Genomic DNA, 20,018 nt, shown 5'->3' with positions numbered 1-20,018 from the left:
GATACATAAACACTCCTGGTGTTTCCCAAAATTGGGTCTCCACCCGTTTTTGGACTACAATTCCCATCACCCCTAGCTAGCAGGACCCATGGTCAGGAATGATGGGACTTGTAGTCCCAAAAACAGGTGGAGACCCAAGTTTGGGAAATACTGAGACAATACAAGGGTGACAAAATCAGCAATGGGGCCTGGGGGACCTAGCAAGCATGCCCCCGAAACCCATGCATTTACTTTTCGGAATGCCTAAAGTCAGAAAATGCAGAAAATATCTGAAGGCAGCCCTGTTTAGGGAAGTTTTTAATGTTTGATGTTTTATCACTTTTTAATTATTATTAATAATAATATTATGTTGGGAGCCACCCAGAGTAGCTGGGGAAACCCAGCCACCAGATGGGCGGGGTATATTATTATTATTATTATTATTATTATTAGTAGTAGTAGTAGTAGTAAGTTTACTGACAGCCTTGAAAAACCCCTTTAACCAAACAAGACTGTTGCCATCCATCTTTCACTGCAATCTTCTTACCATGTTCTTGTCTCGCTTAGGATATTGGCTTTGCACAGCAGATCCGCCGGAGTAGTCATGTGCTCATGAAATGTCAGGGACATTTTGAAACACTGTCAAATATAATAATTATGCTTTTGGGATTCTGGATCCCCGTACGACACGTATCCCTGGTCATTGACTGGCCAGCTGCGGTCAGGATTGTATCTAGCAGGATAGGCTGGGGACGTGCGAGGGACGTGGCTGAATATAGCATTCCCGTTGTCGCGGGCTTCCAGGGGTAGAAAGAGACGCAGCTGGCTAAGAAGATGTCCTGGCCAGAAATTATTTGGGTCAGTCTTGGGATTCAGGTGGGCAAACATCTTCCTTAGCTCACTGAAAACAAAATCCAAGGAAAGAAATACTGTTAGCGTGAAATACAAACCAACATACAACCACAATATGCAGGCTTTGTGACATGGAGACTTCATGAAAACATGGTTCGTCGTTCTTACAAGCTCAATATGAAAATGCACAGGTCTACGTAAAATGGAAAGGAGGCCTAGCTTTGGAGTAGGGTAGCGTTAGAAACTCAAATATATAAGCTAGGTGCTGAATGATTCCTTAAACCAAGGTTACCGTCACCAAAATTGAATGTCTAGTTGCCATTTTGGGGCAAGGTGGCGCTAAAGTCTTATTTTTCAAATGGTGGACTGACTGTGATTGATTCTCATGTAAACATCTGGCTCCTTCAGATGACAGCCTTGAGCTAGGTTAAGAGCTTTGTGAACTTAAGGAAGAAAAGTGACTTGATTCAGGGACAGTCTCTCTCTCTCTATATATATATATGCGCATATGCGCGCACACATATAATAATAATAATAACAACAACAACAACAACAACAACAACAACAACAACAACAACAACAATAATAATAATAATAATAATAATTTTTTATTTATACCCCGCCCTCCCCAGCCAAGGCCGGGCTCAGAGCGGCTTACAAGCAATAATAAAAACAAGATGAATGATTACAACTTAAAAACAAAAATAAAATACAACATTAAAATAATGGAACATTAAAATATTAAAATGTAGCCTCATTGCAGGAGAAGGAAAAGAAAAAAGAATATGGGGGGGAGGGAATCAAATTGGCTCCAAGCCAAAGGCCAGGCGGAACAACTCTGTCTTACAGGCCCTGCGGAAAGAAATCAGATCCTGCAGGGCCCTGGTCTCATGAGACAGAGCGTTCCACCAAGTTGGGGCCAGTGCTGAAAAGGCCCTGGCTCTGGTTGAAGCCAATCTAACTTCCTTAGGGCCTGGGACCACTAGGGTGTTGTTATTTATGGACCTTGAGGCTCTCCGTGGGGCATACCAGGCGAGGCGGTCCCGTAGGTACGAGGGTCCTAGGCTGTGAAGGGCTTTAAAGGTCAAAAGCAGCACCTTAAATCTGACCCTGTACTCCACCGGGAGCCAGTGCAGCTTGTAAAGCACTGGATGAATATGCTCCCATGGCAGAGACCCCGTGAGGAGCCTCGCTGCAGCATTCTGTACCCGCTGGAGTTTCTGGGACAGCTTCAAGGGCAGCCCCGCATAGAGCGAATTACAGTAGTCAAGCCTGGAGATGACCGTCGCATGGATCACTGTGGCCAGGTCGGGGCGGGAAAGGTAAGGGACCAACTGCTTGATGCGGCGAAGGTGGAAAAATGTCGCCTTGGCTGTTGCTGTAACTTGCGCCTCCATGGAAAGGGAGGCGTCAAGGATTACACCCAAACTCTTAACGGAAGGCAATGGCACTAACTGGGCCCCCTCAAGAGAAGGGAGTTGGTCCCTCATCCCCATACCATCCCGACCCAGCCATAGGACCTCTGTCTTCGAAGGATTTAGTTTCAATCGGCTCCCACGAAACCATCCAGCCACAGCTTCCAAGCATCCGGTCAGTGTGTCCGGGGCCGAGTCAGTGTGGCCATCCATCAGCAGATAGAGCTGAGTGTCATCAGCATATTGGTGACAGCCCAGCCCAAAGCTCCGGATAATCTGGGCAAGGGGGCGCATAAAGATGTTAAAAAGCATCGGGGAGAGAATTGCGCCCTGTGGCACTCCACACACCAAGGAGTGGCGTGACGACATTTCCCTCCCTAGTGCCACCCTCTGTCCCCGACCAGAGATAAAAGAGCACAACCAGTTACGGGCTATGCCCTGTATCCCCACGTCTGCGAGGCGATGGTCCAGAAGATCATGATCGACCATGTCAAAGGCTGCTGACAAATCTAAAAGGATCAGCAGCCCTGACCCGCCTCGATCCAGTTGTCTACGGATATCATCTGTTAGGGCAACCAGAGCCGTCTCCGTCCCAAAACCAGGACGGAAACCAGACTGAAATGGATCTAATGCCGATGTTTCCTCCAGAAACCTACCAAGCTGTTCAGCAACCGCTCTCTCAATTACCTTACCCAGGTATGGAAGATTTGAAACTGGGCGGTAATTGGATAGGTCTAAGGGATCTAATGAAGTTTTCTTTAAGAGTGGACGCACCACTGCTTCCTTCAGTTCCCCTGGGAATGTCCCCGTGTCAAGGGACAAATTGATAATTTCAACCAGGGGGGTCCGCGCAACATCTGGACACTCCCTAATCAGCCAAGACGGGCACGGATCAAGGAGGCAGGTGGTGGGCCTACCAACTTGGAGGAATCTATCCACATCAGTAGGGAGTATCCGATCGAAATGGTCCAACACTGGACCTGAAGTCAGTCGAGGGGCCTCCAGTTCAGTTACTGTATCTAAATTGGCAGGGAGGTCACGGCGGAGCAACAGGACTTTCTCCGCAAAAAAGCTCGCGAATGCCTCACAGCTGTGGGTCGAATTTGTGCTTAAATTTGGTTGTCCTCCTAAGGACGTTATTGACCTAATTATTCTAAAAAGTTGTGCCGGGCGAGAGCTAGCGGATGCAATGGAAGCTGCAAAGTAAGATTTCTTAGCAGCTTTCATAGCCATCTCATAGGCTTTCATAAGCGTCCTATAAGATGTTCTTGAGGCTCCGTCACGAGTCCGTCGCCATACTCGCTCTAGCCGTCTGAGATCCCGCTTCATTTTCCGGAGCTCCTCAGTAAACCAAGGGGCCCGGTTTCGACGGGGTCGCAGAGGGCGCTTAGGCGCGATCTCATCAATGGCTGCCAAGAGCCGGTTATTCCAGGCCTCAACAAGGTCATCTAATGAGTCGCCAGGAGGAGCAGGGTTCCGCAAGGCTTGTCGGAATCTATCAGGATCCATCAGTTTTCGCGGACGAGCCCAAATAGGTTCGCCACCCGAGCCGGGGAGGAGCGGGAAGTCAATCTTGGCTTTTAAAGCGTAGTGATCAGACCATGGCACTTTCACAGCGGGGAGCATGATCACATCTATGCCAACCCCAAAGATCAGATCCAGCGTGTGGCCTGCTTGATGAGTGGGGCCCAAAACAAACTGGGAGAGCCCTAGTGTTGCCATGGAAGTCACTAGGTCCAGAGCCTGTGAGGAGGGAGCGGCATCGGCATGGACGTTGAAGTCTCCCAAAACCAGTAGGTTTGGGAACTCCAAGGCCCAGCCTGCCACCGCCTCCAGCAGATCTGACAGGGTGGCTGCAGGTGTGCTGGGTGGTCGGTACACCAGCCAGACAGCCAAGCTCTCCTTGGTGCCCCACACGAGACCAACACATTCAATGCCCGAGATCGCCGGTGATGGCAGAGCTCTGAAAGAGCAATCCTCCCGGAATAACAACGCTACTCCTCCCCCCCGACCCACAGTCCGCGATTGATGGAGGACAGAGAAACCTGGGGGTGTTATCTCATGTAGGGAGACTACTTCGCCTTCCCGTACCCAGGTCTCCGTCACGCAAGCCAGGTCAATCCCCTGCGAGACAAAAAAGTCACGCATGGTGGCAGTTTTGTTGCCTATGGACCTGGCATTGCACAGCACCAATGACGGAGGTGTGTAATCCTTGCTCTCCCTACCCTCATCCCTTGGGATGGGGCGTAGATTGGAAGGGGTTCGAGGATCACTGCATCTCGAAACCCTTCGCCGATAGAGATATCTAGCCCCACCGCCATTCCTCCCTAGCCCTTCAATTGTGGAAATCCCAGATCCCATACTAGCCTCCCCAATAGATGGGTAACATCCCCTCAATAACAAGTCATCCTTGGGCCAGGACTCCTGGGTCAAAATGGTATGGGAAAGAGGTGGAGGTCTAATAGGGTAAGTATCCCTAGAAGATAAAACCCAACCAACCGCACCCCAAGCGGGGGGGACAGTCCCATGGTGTTTCATTAACTGTCAATCCCCCTCGCCCTCCTGGGTTAATTGGAGGATTGTTGGTTCTATCTGTGGCTGTGGAAGTATTAATGAGGTATGTGTTATAAAATGTGGATCACTGGCCAACAAAAAGCCAGATTCGAATTCGGAAGATCTGTCCATCCTGTCTCGCCAGGAGTACAGTAGAGAAGGATGATCATTCTGATAAGTTTTTGGAACATTTGGCAAAGGTCCAGATTTAGAGTTGGTGCTGGATATCTCCAGATTATTAGCAACATAGAATTCTTTAGGTGTTGTTGCCATAGAAATGTCGGAGGTACCAAATTCCTCATCTAATTTGGTGTCGTTTGAAAAGGGAACAGGGAGTTGCACTGATGTCTTTCTATGGGATAAAGAGCTATTGGACGTCTTTAAATATTGTGCTCTAGGCTCTACTGTCCTTATATTTTGGGTAGAAATCTCAGTCTTTATACTCATTAGCCTCTTCTTCAGGTCTTGTAATTCTAGGCTTACAGAGTTCTTTTCTTCCTTCGGGCAATTAGTATTTCTAGTGTTGAGCTTGGTTTCCTTTATCTGCATTAGCTTTGACTCTATGCAAGGGACCAATTGCCTCCTATTTTTGTCCTTAAATACCCTCACTGGGCGGAGAGAATGGAACCACCATAGGGTATCCTTTATCTCCATGAGTCGAGATGGGAGGTATATATATATATATATATATATATATATATATATATATATATATATGCCCTTTCCAACCTCTTTTTCTTTTTCCAACCTCTTTTTCTTAACGGTGACTGCTCCTGCTCTGGCTGCACAGAAAAAGCACTTTGGCTCCTGAAATTCATTATGATTGTGCAGATTAAATATAACTGATAGAATTCTACAGGATGTGGTTTTAGTGTGTGAAAACAATCTCGATCCAAGGATCCCCAGATGATGGAGATGTCAGGCACCATCCTGACACATCTGCACTAGACATTTAAAGCACTATGACACCACTTTAACAGTCATGCCTCCCCCTACAGAATCCTGGGGACTGCCATTTGTTAAGAGTGCTGAGTGGTCTATTCCTCTCACAGAGCTACAATTCTCAGAGTGGTTGAACCATCAACTCCAATTTGCAGGTGACTCTGAAAACTGTTGTTCTGTGAAGGGAACAACTCTTAGCACCATTAGCTACCACAGTTCTCAGGATTCTTTGACTGTTTATACCACAGTACTTTAAAAGCATGGTGTGGACACAGCCTTAAATAAAAATGGGATGGGGAGTTTGAGGGAATGCACACAAGCAGGGAGAGAATAAAAGAATGAAGCAGAGTTAAAGAATATTATCGTTAAAACTGGGAACGGGAAGAAACCAAAGCAAAGTGGGAAAAAGGTGAGGAGAGGGAGGGAGGAGGCCAAACAAACCTTTAAATCAAAAGCTTGCCTGAGGAAATTCCTTCAGGTACGAGACTATAAATTGTTTTAAAACTCTTCTAAAAGAAAAGAAGAAACATTGTGTGCCATACCTTTCCACATATTGTTCCACAAGTATGTCCATTGATTCAGCTAAGGCGAAGTTATAAGCAGTGAAAAAATTATCTGGAGGAAGCACTCTTTTTGAGTGAGGCCTGCAAAAAGAAATGCATCGTGAGCTTAGAGGTGGCCAAGCTGGAAAGGAGAAATCTGACAGGATAGAGGAGCCCCAGACCCAACACCTATTTCTACCCAAACAGTATATCTGAAATATTTCAGCCTGATTTCAGATCTAATACCTGGAAGCAAGCGTAGCCTAACTTCTATGTAACACACATGGAAATATTACGCACTCATTCACACCAACTGAAGCAGGCTCACTGAATGCAGTGGCTGAATTCAAAGAGAAGGCAGTAGCAACCGGTTCTGCCAGCACTGATCACCTGACAAGCCCCTGACTTATTCTGCATTGGTGGTGGGAAGAAGCACCTAGGTCTCCAGAATAGAGGGAGCAGCCAGCAGGCTGGCTTTGGCTGATGCAAAGCAGGAGTGGAGAGCTTTTCTTTCAGCCCAAGGACTGGGTGGCGAACTGGGCCTCCTTCCATCAAGCACCTGAGGCCATCACCTGAGGCCACTTCGAAGGGGCTTGCTGCCTGTGCCAATCAGCTGACTGACAGCAAAGCCCCTCTTGGTCAGTTTGCAGGTGTGTTTTGGATTCAAGCCACGCCTGTACGTGGATATATTTCCTCTGCAGACCTGCAAAGCTGCTCTGCAGAGGAAAAAACACCCGTTTGCGAAGCAGTGGAACCACAAACCAAACCTGCGAACAGGCAACCGCAGAGGGGCCTGCTGTCTGTGTGCCCCGCTCACCAAGGAATGTCCAGCCTGTGGGCCTGCTTAGGCACAGCAAGAGACTTCGTTTGGCTCACAAGGCTGTTTTCCAAACTATGCCTGTTTGTCCCACGTCAAATGTCCTACGTGACATCAGGTGCGAGGGCAGGTAAGGGCGCGGCTGCAGAGCAGCAACCGGACGCTTACAGTGCTCTCCGTGTCCTCAGCGGCACAAGAATGCCTTCCATCAGCTTCAGCTGGTGGCCCAGCTGTGCTCTTATTTAGACAGGGACAACCCATCTACTGTTGTTTGTGCTTTGGTAGCTTCTAGGTTAGATTACTGCAGCACGTTACACATAGGGCTGCCTCTGAAGACGGTTAGAAAACTTCAGCTAGTGCAGATTTCAGGGGCCAGGTTGCTCACTGGGGCAAGATGGTTTGAAAATATTACACCAATACTGGCCAGACTGCCAATTAGTTTCTGGGCCCTATTAAAGTGCTGGTTTTGATCTATAAAGCCTTAAATGGCTCAGGGCCACAATAACTCAGGGGCTGCCTCTCCCCATATAAACCGACCTGGACTCTGCAATCATCACCTGCAGCCCTTCTTCATGGGCTTCCTCTGTGTGAGGACTGGAGGGTGGCAACACAAGAACAGGCCTTCTCTGCAGTGGCTCCCCGTTTGTGGAATGCTCTCCCCAGGGAGGTTTGTCAGGTGCCTTGTTCATACACCTTTAGGTGCCAGGCAAAAACGTTCCTCTTTAACCAGGCCTTCAGCTGATGGACATCGAATACCCTTTTAAATGTGTTGTGCAAGTGGGATTATTGGGTTGTGTTTGTTTTTATTAATATATTGTGCTTTATTAATATATTGTAATTTTATGTTGTGAACCACCTTGAGATGTGTGATAATAAGGTGGTATACAAATTTAATAAACAAAAAAGAGGCAGCCTGTATGGGAGAGGTTTTTTAAAAAATTAATAATTATTATATACTGATCTCAGGGCACTTCACAGAATAAAATCAAAATATGAAACCACAAAATACATAATCAAAATAAAAACCCAATAACACCGCCTCTACTTTAATGTGAGGTAAACATTTGTCCCATGTGGTTTAGAGATAGAGGCCCCGTCACTAAGACAAGACACCAATCAGCTTTTGCAGAGTGACCAGGTCAACTTCAATAGGAAGGGTCAGTAAGGCTGCGAAAGAATAAGGTTGCAATCCTTGCCACACTTACCTGGGGGTATACCCCCTTGCTTCTGAGTAGACATGGGTAGGATTGCAGCCTGAGGTGGCCAAACTCAATGGCACAGCTCTATATTACAAGCACTGATAAAAATCTAGGATAACACCCAGCAGATTGAACACATACTTCATTAGTTTCCAAAACTCTCTGTATGACTTCCAGCGGGTGTTAAGGGTCTTGTCTGTTTTTTGGACCTCTGGCTTCTTAACCTCTGCCTTCTTCTTTCTAGGGGAGAAGGAAAAACAATTTGTTTAGAGACACCAAGAGGGGAATAGAGGGAGATGACAAGAAAACACTCAGAACGGCGTTTGTCCGCAAGCCTCCCAATATTTTTGCAGCAGCAAAAAAGCTGTTGTTCAAATGTTGCTGAGGAAATGATTTTAAGCCAGTGACCCAGTATGGGAGCCCGTAAGCAGCCCATAATGGCTGTGCTCTGAAGCAGGGGCATGGATGTGGCATAGAAATCCTAAGACCTTCCAGTCCAGCGTTCTGGACTTTGCATCCTATAGTGTCTTTCCTTTTGCTTGTGCCAGGTGCTCAAAGTCCGCCCCCTCACTTACTATAAGCCTCGGTGCTATTCAAGCCTCAGGAACATTTCCCGCAGTTCTTGTGGCCGCATTAAGGTATGGTACTTCAGTCAAAACCAGGCGCCATAACCTTATGCAGCTAACAGCCTACTTTCCATGTGAACGTTGCCCAGAACACCCATGGACAATTAAGCCAGAGAGCTGTGGACTGAAAGTGCCCAATCGATTCAAAATGCCCAGTTGACTGGCTTTGGTTGTAGCAAGGAAATTCCAGCATGAGAATTTGCAAAGACTTCTCTGCTGCTTGTACAGGAACTGTAATAGGATATTATCTTCAAACCAAACCAAACCTATTTGTATATCGTCTTGATTTTTTTAAAAACCAAACAAACCCTTTTTTGTCTCCCGAAGTGCTTATGGGTTGTGCTGATGGCAATCTTGGTTGGTATCCAGATTGGTCATAATAACCTCCAGGTTGTCTCATCTTGCGGAAATGGTTCCCCTCTCTTACAACTCTGTCCGGTGGGTAGAGCAAAGCTGATGGTACAGAAAACGAAAATTTTAGAAGAAAGAAAGAACTGCGGCATTACAGTCCACTCACATAACAGCAAAATTTCTACCTTAGCTATACAGTGGTACCTCAGGTTAAGTACTTAATTCATTCCAGAGGTCCGTTCTTAACCTGAAACTTTTCTTAACCTGAAGCACCACTTTAGCTAATGGGGCCTCCTGCTGCCACTGTGCCGCCGGAGCACGATTTCTGTTCTCATCCTGAAGCAAAGTTCTTAACCCGAGGTACTATTTCTGGGTTAGCGGAGTCTGTAACCTGAAGCGTATGTAACCCGAGGTACCACTGTACAAAGAATCTTGGGTAGGTTCAAGCAACTTGTGGATTTCCCCATGACTCACTTGAGTGGTGGCCCGCTAGAGCAGACAGCTTTTCTGAAGGAGCCCAACATGAGCCGGTGCATCTGAGTTAACTGGGCGTTGCTGGCGTAACTCTGCACCAGCCAATCTCCCTCCTCCCTTTCCCTAGCTTACGGAACTTGGATGGGCATGGCCTGCGCTCTAAAGCCTACCTTCATAAGGGCTAGAAACGCAGCCACGTTGGTGTGCTTGTGGAGCACTTGTACGGAATCGCAGGATGCCGACAGGCTGTGTGTTAAGTTCCGCAGCGCAACCCTACACATCTTTACTCGGATCTGCTAGAACATAACTCCCTAAGCGAGTGGGTTTAGGGTTGTAACCTGAGTCGACTGTATTCTTTGTTATACCAGACCCACCACCCATCAGACCTGAACAACTACGTAACAGTGTTATTCTGCCTAGGTTTTGTTTTGTTTTTTTGTGGGGGGTTAGCAGGCGACTTTGACCCTGAGCCAGTGTAAACACCACCCTGCTTTGATGATATATACAGCATTCCCTCCAGTCCCCTTGTTTCACCATACCCCTTTTCAGCATCTTTTCGGTGAGCGGGACGCCATATTTTTCACACAGCTTGACACACTGAGTGTAGACCAGGTAGCAAGCCAGCCGGTGTCGGTCCACCAGCTCTCCCATTTCACCCTGGATGGTGCTCGGAAAGCAGTGGCCGTCCACAACCGCGTCTCCGGATTTCACAAGCTTACACTGTTCTGCATATTCTAAGGGGTTGGTCTTTCTCTGCAACGAAAAGACATTGCCTCTTTTGTTACAAAACACATGAACGCCGCTGTGCTGTGCAAAACACCATAGCGTGCCGAGGAGGATTTTCTACCTGAGAATTAAAGGACCTACTAATACAGGGCTTGTGGGAAAGTGTGGTCCTCCAGGTATTGTTGGGACAGCAACTCCTCTCAATTCTAATCAACAGGACTGATGGCCAGGGATGATGGGGATTCTTGGTTCAAACGCAGGTTTCCCATTCCTGACCTAATGTACATTCCTTTCTAACCCTGAGGAAAGACTGCTGCCCTACACACTGTCAGGGTGGGGAGCCTGTGGCCCAGCAGGTGTTGCTGCACTCCAACTCCCATCAGCCCCAGCCAGCATGGCCAACAGTCAAGGATGATGGGAGTTGGAGTCCAACGATGATGACAACAACAATAACTGCAGGGATACGAGTTCCCACCCCTGATCTGTGAAAAGTACCTGAAAATGGTCTGAGAAGCCCCCCCCCCGAAAAAACCCCCTCCCTTCCTCCTACAGCCTTTTAGTGACCCCAAAATCTGCTCTGAGGGAAGGGGGAATCAGGACAGAAAATGGAAAGAGAAATTGCTGAAAGGAGCATCCAGTTAGCAGGGGGAGAATTTCCACTGGATTTGACTCACTGCTGTGAATGGAGTAAGTCCTTTAACTTGCAAAACCCAAGGTCTGGCGCCAACTCAACAGAGTAAGACAGCGTTTGAGGGGTAACCCGACATGTCTTTTTATAGCATCGAAGGTGGCTTGAAAGAGGGATCACTACTTATGGCCTCCAGAGTCAAAGCAAAGAGAATGAAGGCGCAAAGAGTTCTGCCGCAGAAACACGGTACCTTAGTCCGTCGTCTCATTTCCTTGTATCTTTTCCCAGCTTCCTCCATCTGAGTATAAGATAGATGCATGCGGTCTACTTCTGTGTTGATGGGAGGAACTTCAAGCCGGCATATCTTTGCTTCACCAGGATGTTTGGAGAGGGTACCGCTTCTCCTATAAGACTTCTGTGGTGCGGAAGCTGGGAGCTCTTCTGTTTCTTTCAGAAGGGGAGAAAGGGGGAAACAGACACGGCATTAGAAACCTGTCAGAATTTCTCACAAGCACGAAATCTGCACCATGACCACCAGCAAGCACCTGTCGCCTGACAGTTTAATGCCTTTTCACGCTAGATCATGCTGGCTCATTCTCTTTCTTCATGGGAGGATATCATGAGATATTTTTCCTCACAAGGGTTTTCAAAGGGAACAATAGCCATTCTTGTCATGAAATTCTACTCAATATTGATCCAAAGCAGAACTCCGACGTTTAGTTAGTAAAAACTTAAACATGTTGCAGGACCCCCCCAAAATAGACCAGAGGCAATTAATACAGTGGTACCTCGGGTTACAAACAGTTCAGGTTACAGACTCCACTAACTCAGATATAGTACCTCGGGTTAAGAACTTTGCTTCAGGATGAGAACAGAAATCATGCTCCGGCGGGGCGGCAGCAGCGGGAAGCCCCATTAGCTAAAGTGGTGCTTCAGGTTAAGAATGGTTTCAGGTTAAGAATGGTCCTCCAGAACAAATTAAGTACTTAACCCGAGGTACCACTGTATTGAATCCAGCAGAGCTTTACTGCTACTGAAGGCAAGTGAGCATAATGGTCACAAATCCAATACATTCAGGATTGGCACCGTCCATAAGCAATCCTGTTGCAGCAGACTTAACTTAAACTTACAATAACTTATAATAAGTCTAAACCTTAACACTAAGCATACTATGTACAGAACGCCACACCAGAAGGAAAAGAGGTAGAAAGAGAAAGAGAGACCCAGGCTCCTTCTGCCCCTACATTTATAGTCAGCATGACCTTGACTGAAAGAGAAAGAGAACCAGTTTAAACCAGCTGTACTCAGCTTCTCAGAAGGAATAAACCAAACATCAGTAACCTTCTGCCTGTTTCTTTCACACAGAGAAGCTTCCAGAACCCTCTTGAATTAATTAGAATAGGAAAGATATCTACACATCAGATCAATACTTTCTGCACTAAGAAATGCAAACTGACAATTCTGGCCTGTTGTATTAAAAGAAAGTAATTCCCTTGCGATACTTATTCGAGAGTAATCACCTCAAATCCAGTAGGGATTACATCTGCACAGCACTGGGAATTCTAATCTGAGGTACAGACTCATAGAACTGTGGAACTGGAAGGGAACCAAAGGGTCTTAAAGTCCAAAGCAGGTAGCTATGGTGAAAACCAAAACAAAGCAGCCCTTATTTCTGATATAATTCAGAACGCTTTTGCCTCTGGCTCCACCTCTACTGGCCTGCAGCCCCTAACAGATTACACACACATCACTGAAGGAAATACAGCTCTTGACATAAAAAGCCTGTTCATTTGACTCTGAATTGCATTTGTTGGGGTTTCCTTGGAGTAGGCACAGCAAAGGAGAACTTTTCCCTGCACCTGGCCAGCAGGGGTTGAAGGACTGCGGCGGCAGCTGTACTGCTCCATCAGTCTCCTTCACTTCTGACCAGGGGCTAGGATGGCAGCCTTACAACATACTGGACAGCAGAGTAATTTTTGAAGAGGAGTGAAAGCATGGACTGAAAACTGAGGGTGGCCTTTCCCCCACCCCCTCTGGCAGTGGTTTGCAGGTTGGCCCAGTCATGCCACTCAATTATTTTATGTGAAGATTGACTCCGCAAGACCAATGCTGCTGGAGGTGAAAAGTACTACTAGGGTTATTCAGATATGACTCAAACCTGCCTTTCAAACATGTATGCCAAACATGCCTTTCTTTTCCATCTGTAATCAGCTTGGGTTAGCAAGGCTCTTAGAAACTCTTGGAGGTGCCGGATAAATTGCTACAGCCAGGACTTGTAGCATCAGGATACACACTGGAGTGCCAACTTATTTTTTGTGTACAAGGAATTCCTATGATAACCTTTATTACAACCATCAGCAACTGAAGCTGAAAACTTCATCCCCGTTAGCGATGTCAAGACAACAGAACCACGTCTTAACACTTTTGCTTGTTTGTTTACCTGGCTTTGATTCTTTAGGCTGCCTCCATTGCTCTCTTAAGTTATCTGCCCATATTCTCTGACACTCAACCAGGTCATCAATGTTTATATAATTCACTTTCTTTGACATCATGAGGTAGGTGATCACGTCTTCCAGGTCAGTTGTACTGAGAGGAATGTTGGTCTGCAAATGAGTATAAAATCAAAACTGCAATCATCAGGTCCAATTACAGTAAGATTGAAGATGTGTGACCACCAAACTGAAGAGAGAGAGAGTCACTCCTTATTGCAATAATCTGCCTTATCTTTGTATGTTCTTCACAAAATATGCATGTTTGAAACACATCATATCCTAAAAATACACATTATGAATACATTTTAACCTAGCATGTGCTTATTTTTAATTTATAGTTTCTGTGCTGAGAACCATATTAGCAAAGTGCAAAAACGGAAGGGGTGATTTCATTTCGATCTGTATATTCTCCCAGGAAGCAGAATTCAGAACCCGTTATATTCAAATGCTGACCCATTGAAATCCTTGAGCATCCGTACTGTGTGTGCAAGTGAAATTATGTAGGCCAATAGTTGGTGTGCAAGAGGATGCCTGCGCCCTGATTTGGCTAGAAGCATAAGCATATAGAAGCTGCACACACATCCTTCAATGTAAGAGGAATCAAGTGTGCAAAAAAGGGTTGAATATGTGATTCCCATGGCTGAGAAGCAACTACCGAAAATCCCCACCCGGGAACATCTACCCAATCTCTCTGTCTAAACAGGGAAATGGTTTATAAATAGTCTTTGCCACTTACCTCTTGGATTATTTTAATGAAGTCGGCTCTGCTGAACCTCATCGTCTTGGTCCTGTCTGATTTCTTAAAGAGGTCCACCAGCTTGAGTTTCTGCTTGTGCAGAAGGTTTTGCAGCGTCATGAGGGACTTGGGGGGAGGAGCGATGACACGAGGGATGACAATCTTGTGTGGTGGCTTCGGTCTCACATTCTGAAAGACATTGGGTGGTGGGGGGAAAGAACATGTAAAACTTTCTTCCTGTGAAGAAGAAACATTCCCATTGGTCATAGGAACACGAAAGAACCAGCCAATCAGTCATCACAATAAACACAACATTATGAAGCCATGTAGCCAACCAGAGCTGGCGATGTGTTGATGGTGACGGCAAGAAAAACAATTCTCATGGACCTCACTCTGAATAGAGGGAACAGTTAAGTGTCCCTTTTGATCAGGTGAGTGAGCTGAACTCCCTGTCATGCTGCAAGTTTTCTTGCCAGCCAGGATTGCAAAACAAGCCCGTTGCCCTGATCCCAATGCTGTTTGTGGAGTTGCGGGTGATGAGTTGAGGCAGAATGTGGATAGGGATGCAGGCAACGCCCAATTAACATGGGGTTTGTTGCAAGGCACCACACATTTAAGTGAAATTGAGTATATTTGAAGAACCACCATTGAAAAAGTCTGCAAACACCCCGTTCAGCCACCGCACCGCCCTTTTTCTGATGCTTCTGGGTCACTCCTGGGTTTGGCGCGATGCATGCACACACGGTCACACACATATTGGATGCACCTAAAACAGTCGCTTCCAGTATATTTAGATTCACATCCCATTGAAGAGGATACACTGTAAATAAACCCTGTCTACTTTTGGATGTGCTCCCAGATACGCATGGCCATGCATATTGCATTACCTTAACAAAATGCCCATTGGCTGCACATCCCTGTCCCCATCCTGCCCTAATCAGGATCTATGCTTGATGGGATTGTGGTAGAAGGTTACGGTTGCCTGCTTGGCAACAGAGACACGCTCCCTCTTCCCCCCAATATCCTTCCCAGTGCAAAGGTTTTTAACCTTTCGTGTGTGGGGGTGTGACCTTGTTATATTGCATAATTTCATTTGTTACATTGTTCTATTTTTGTTACTGGATATTGGGAAAGAGTAATAGCTGAGATGGGGGAACATTTTTGTTTGCAAAACGAAAACCTCCATTTGGGGTCTTTGCTACCTTAAATCAGTCAGTCAGTCAAATTTATCCGAGCTGCTAAGGCACAGGCAGAAACCTTATAAGTAGAATATTTATCCCAACCCATCAACAAATTACGTATTTCTCCCATTATTCAAAACTGAAACTCCCTGGAGAATCCTATCCCTATAAGATAGCACACAGGGAGCAAAACTGCCTTAAATCTCAAAGAGCTGAGTCGCTGAGGCCAGCTGTGGCTCTCTGTGGCACTATGAACTTGCAAGTTCCTAATAAGTTCCAACGCACTGTCACACAGTCAATTCCTCATTTACCCGGGGGTTGCGTTCCGGATCATTGCGTTCTTGCGTGAAACCGCAAACCCTCTGAAAAAGACTGCAAACACCCCATACCACCCTTTTAGTGACGTCTTTATGACATTTCTGGGTTACTTCCGGGTTTGGCGCTGTGTGTGTGTGACAGCACATATATTGGTCACACCTAAAACAGGAGGGACACGGGTGGTGCTGTGGTTTAAACCACTGAGCCTAGGGCTTGCCGATCAGAAGGTCGGCGGTTCGAATCCCCACGACGGGGTGAGCTCCCATTGTTTGGTCTCTGCTCCTGCCAACCTAGCAGTTCAAAAGCACGTCAAAGTGCAAGTAGATAAATAGGTACCGCTCCAGCGGGAAGGTAAACGGCCTTTCTGTGCGCTGCTCTGGTTCGCCAGAAGCAGCTTAGTCATGCTGGCCACATGACCTGGAAGCTGTACGCCAGCTCCCTCGGCCAATAAAGTGAGATGAGCACCGCAACCCCAGAGTTGGTCTCGACTGGACCTAATGGTCAGGGGTCCCTTTAACTTTACCTTAAAACAGGAGGAGAGGGAATCTGGCAGTCAGAGTCAACCCCCTAGGCTAACTGTAAGTAAGAAGGCAGGCAGGTGGGGGCTAGCCAAGGGCAGACAGAGATGGGAGGGGGCTACCACACCAGCCCCTAAAGGAGCAGCCTCCACCGCTTACCTCAAGGGTGTCATCTTCCCACAACTTGGCTTGCACTTTAGTCTTCAACGCTTCCTTGTCTTCTTGTATCTTCCTCAGCACATTTTGTTCCTGCTCACTGACGGGCTCTTTCCCCATCAGCCACTGCTCCAGGTCCATACAGTTTAGCAGATTCTGCAGTTGTATTCTTCCCTGGATCCAGGCTTCCAGCTCTTGCAGGTCTGCCTCCTCTTTCGCAGAGGTTTTATCTTCAGCCTCTGGAGGTTTTCCTGAGCCCACAGGTTTCTGCTCTGGAGCGGGAAGTTCCGGCGGGTGAGGCCTGGGCCCGCGAACCGCCATTTCACTCATCGGAGGGGCGATGAGAATGCGACGTCGAGATCTGGGGGGCCCAAATCTGCTTGCTTTCACTTTGAGGAAAAAATGTGGATAAGCCTCTCTGATCTTGAATTGTTTAAAGCAGTGATCCAAAACCCAATCCAGGTTGTCGGCGGGGGAGTCTTCGAGCAATGCTGCATTTGACAGAGCTTCGCCTTCGCTGAGAAGAGAACAAAGGGATGAGGAAGTTAAATTTACCCCAATAAAACAAAACAAAAATAAAACAACCCCCCCCTCAAAGCCAAGTCTCTTTCCATTAGACCTCCACCAGGAATGGATAATTCTGCTGTTTCTGCACTGCATTTGATCTGACCAGTCAATCACAGTTACTCAAGGGCACAATTACAGGCTCTCTCTGAGGCACACCATAGCAGTGGCTCATGAAGAAAAAGAAAAAAAAACAAAAACAAAAAATGAAGAAACAGAAGGGGCTGGAGTGTCTCTATGGCTGGGCAGTTTTTTCTCTTACACATATGAGATAAACTGTTTGGAGTACAGCAAAATGTGCTTGTTTGTTTTTTTTTAAAAAAATTGCATGTAACCCATGTTCAGATTAATATGTGTATGTGGAGTGGGGGGGGGACTGCTTACTTTATGTAATGGCCTCACCCACTATTGTTTTTAGAAAGGGATGGGGAGGGGGACAGTAATTTGACAAAAACTACAGGGGGCTGGAGCTTGCAGATTTCCTAAAGGGCTCTCATACCTAATTGCCCCCCCATCCATAAACTGGGCACCACATTTCATTAGTTCAGTGTGCAATTTGCATGCACGGCACACTACTGTCATATAGAACATGGGGAAGGGATGCATTTATTCATGGCATAGGAACTACATATTACTTGTTTCACCCAATGAGCGGATAGTTGAGAAGTCAACCCAGAACACATGTCTTCAAAGTCTGACAATCCAGCTTGGGCTGCCTGCTGGGTGATTGTGGCCCTGTGTCTCAGCTATCACTGTCTGGGAAACATCAGTGTACAGAAAGAATGCCTCTTTCAGTTGCTCACTCAGTGCCATTGTATCATAGCAGGAAGCAACTTAAAAGCCAAATCCCACACTATGATCATGAGAAAGAACTGCGAGGTAAATTGTACCAGATAGTTTAAGATTGCAAGTTTTAAAGGTTTTTACATATCTGCACACCCTTCTTTCTTTTTTAAATGTATTTTTTTATTAAAGATTTTCTTGGTTTACAAAAGTATGTGCAATGTCTCTCTCTCTCTCTTTTTTGCCCAAGTAACATTTTTTACAGATCAGTTTCATTTGTTAAGACATTAGGAAGAAGAGGGGGAAAGAGATGGGGGGGGGAGGTGAGTGGGAGTGAGGTCGGGTGGCGATGTTTCTATTATACTTAATATTTTTGTGTCAGCGTTGCTTGTGCAGGTTCTCTGCTATTCACTTGTGTTCCTTTGATGGTGAGAGAGGTTGGGGTTGGCCTAGGCACACCCTTCCTTCTTAAGGAAAAACAAACCAGATTTTACAAGATTAAAATTATTCTACCCCTATTTCTTTACAAGCAAAGAACAACCGAGAGGGTCTTGTCTTTTATATGCTGTAAGGAATGTTGATGTTTTATATGAATGTTTTCCTGTTCTGTTTTATAATACAGTATACGGTATTTATGTATGAGTTTTTCTATGTAACTCGCTCAGATACCTTTCAGTTGACAACTTTTGGCCCATCTTGAGGGCACCACGTTGGCCATCTCCAATAAACAATAACAGTTCCTTAAATGCTGCACTACTGAATTCACACCTCCCAAAACCCCTACTGAACTAATTGTTTATAATGTTATCTGTGGGAAACGGGCTCCGTAAGGCCTCATGCTGCAGTCTACAAACCTCTTGGGCGAAGAAACGACACTTAGCCGAGGTTGCGACGAAGTGCTAAATTGCCGCGATCTACTCCGAGCGCCTGATGTTCCCGATGACCAGCTCGTCTGATCCATTTTGGTCAACATTTCGGTGTAGGATCGGACGCCTCCTAACGAAAAAAATCGTCCGGTAGGTTTTTCAGAAGAAGCTCAGAAAAGCCTTCTCATCTCAGATCGGCTGAGAGGAAAGAAGAAGCCGAGGACGACCCCTCTTCTTCCTCTTCTGTAGCCCTCAAGCGGCCCTGGGAGCAAAAGGGCAAGGTCCCCGTTGTTCTTTCTTACGCATCTGCGTTAGAGCACAAGGCAAGAGTTGCATTTTGGCGGGCGCCAAGGAAACGGCCGCGGACGCCGGCAGCTGATTGGCCGAGAGACACCGGCCCGAACGTTGTGTCGGCAACCCTGGGAAGCAGCTCGCGCCAGTCCCGGGTGGCAATGAATGGCTCGGCGTCGCTCCTGCGCCTGGATAGAGGATTCTCGAGACGGGGGCCGGGAAGCGGGAAGGAGACTGGACGTGGCGCAGGCTTTTGGTTTGCCCGCAGCCTGATCCTATTCAAAATCCCACTGAAGTCAACGGGGAGCGCGCGTAGCTCTCAAGGCGAAGCACAAGTTAACACTTAAATCGGTTTCTGTGCTTCCCCGTCTATGCAGTTGGCCGAGCAAACAGAGTAAGCTTCCCGGAGCGACTTTTTAATAGTCGGTTGCCATATTTCAAACTGTGGAAATCCGGAGCTTTTGGGGGCAAATTTGTTGAACTTTTTTTAGTTTTGCGCCCCCCCCCCCCTTCTTGAGCTGTTTTATGGAAAATCGGCACGGGCTGCCGTACGTCCGAAGTTTCATGGGCACCCAATCCATTTCCACCTGGATGCCGCTAGAGACAGCGGTATTCCGTATATAACTGGCAAATTCCAGACGTATGGCAACCCTATTTCCATAGGAGCCAATTTCTAGGGGCTGAGGGGTCTTCGCTCCCCCCAATAAAATATCTGAGGGGGCCCACCCACCTCCAGTTGATGGGCATTGCCATTCAAATAGTGTGCTGTGCCATGTCATGTGATCCAATTTTGCGGGGCAGGCCTTCCCCCATATTTTATTCAAGTTTGCACCCCTGTCTATTTCACGATTCATCCTGTAGCTCCTAAATTCTAAAGCATGAACACTCTGCCATCATGAACTTGTTTGGTTATATAATAAATCACAAACAATCTCATTGTTGGCACAGTCCCGCTAAATGTTTCTTTGGCAACATTCATGAATATTTTGTATGTTTGGTACCAATGAAT

The 20,018-nt window shown here is 46.6% G+C and overlaps 1 protein-coding gene across 2 annotated transcripts; it reads right to left on the bottom strand.

Moving 5' to 3' along the window:
• Nucleotides 1–512: 512 nt before the first annotated feature.
• EFCAB12 (EF-hand calcium binding domain 12) lies at nucleotides 513–19,012 on the bottom strand. 2 transcript variants are annotated; one of them, XM_082209741.1, is made up of 10 exons: nucleotides 18,707–19,012; nucleotides 16,509–17,022; nucleotides 14,333–14,521; nucleotides 13,545–13,707; nucleotides 11,355–11,545; nucleotides 10,290–10,503; nucleotides 9,234–9,378; nucleotides 8,441–8,539; nucleotides 6,284–6,385; nucleotides 513–880 (listed from the first exon to the last, which is right to left on the bottom strand). In XM_082209741.1, the coding sequence occupies exons 1-10, from the start codon at nucleotides 18,823–18,825 to the stop codon at nucleotides 622–624; spliced, it is 1,995 nt and encodes a 664-aa protein (XP_082065867.1). In that variant the 5' UTR covers nucleotides 18,826–19,012; the 3' UTR covers nucleotides 513–621. The 2 variants fall into 2 exon arrangements, with proteins under 2 accessions (XP_082065867.1, XP_082065866.1); XM_082209740.1 differs by having other exon boundaries at nucleotides 11,355–11,551; nucleotides 18,707–19,010.
• Between the last annotated feature and the right edge of the window lie 1,006 nt (nucleotides 19,013–20,018).

This window comes from Podarcis vaucheri (assembly GCF_965113315.1).
Source record: "Podarcis vaucheri genome assembly, chromosome: 2".
Lineage (NCBI taxonomy): Eukaryota > Metazoa > Chordata > Lepidosauria > Squamata > Lacertidae > Podarcis > Podarcis vaucheri.
The sequence above is the reverse complement of the archived record's forward strand: the minus strand, read 5'-3'. Positions and strand labels throughout refer to the sequence as shown.

What these genes read in the sequence shown, in the direction of transcription:
- EFCAB12 (XM_082209740.1), bottom strand. Translation starts at nt 18,825, where the DNA reads ATGTTGACCAAAATGGATCAGACGAGCTGGTCATCGGGAACATCAGGC. An exon ending in GCCTAAAGAATCAAAGCCAG is followed by an intron (nt 11,552 to 13,544) that starts GTAAACAAACAA and finishes CCCTTCTGAAAG; the next exon opens with AAACAGAAGAGCTCCCAGCT. An exon ending in ACTTCGGGAGACAAAAAAGG is followed by an intron (nt 8,540 to 9,233) that starts GTTTGTTTGGTT and finishes CTTCTCCCCTAG; the next exon opens with AAAGAAGAAGGCAGAGGTTA.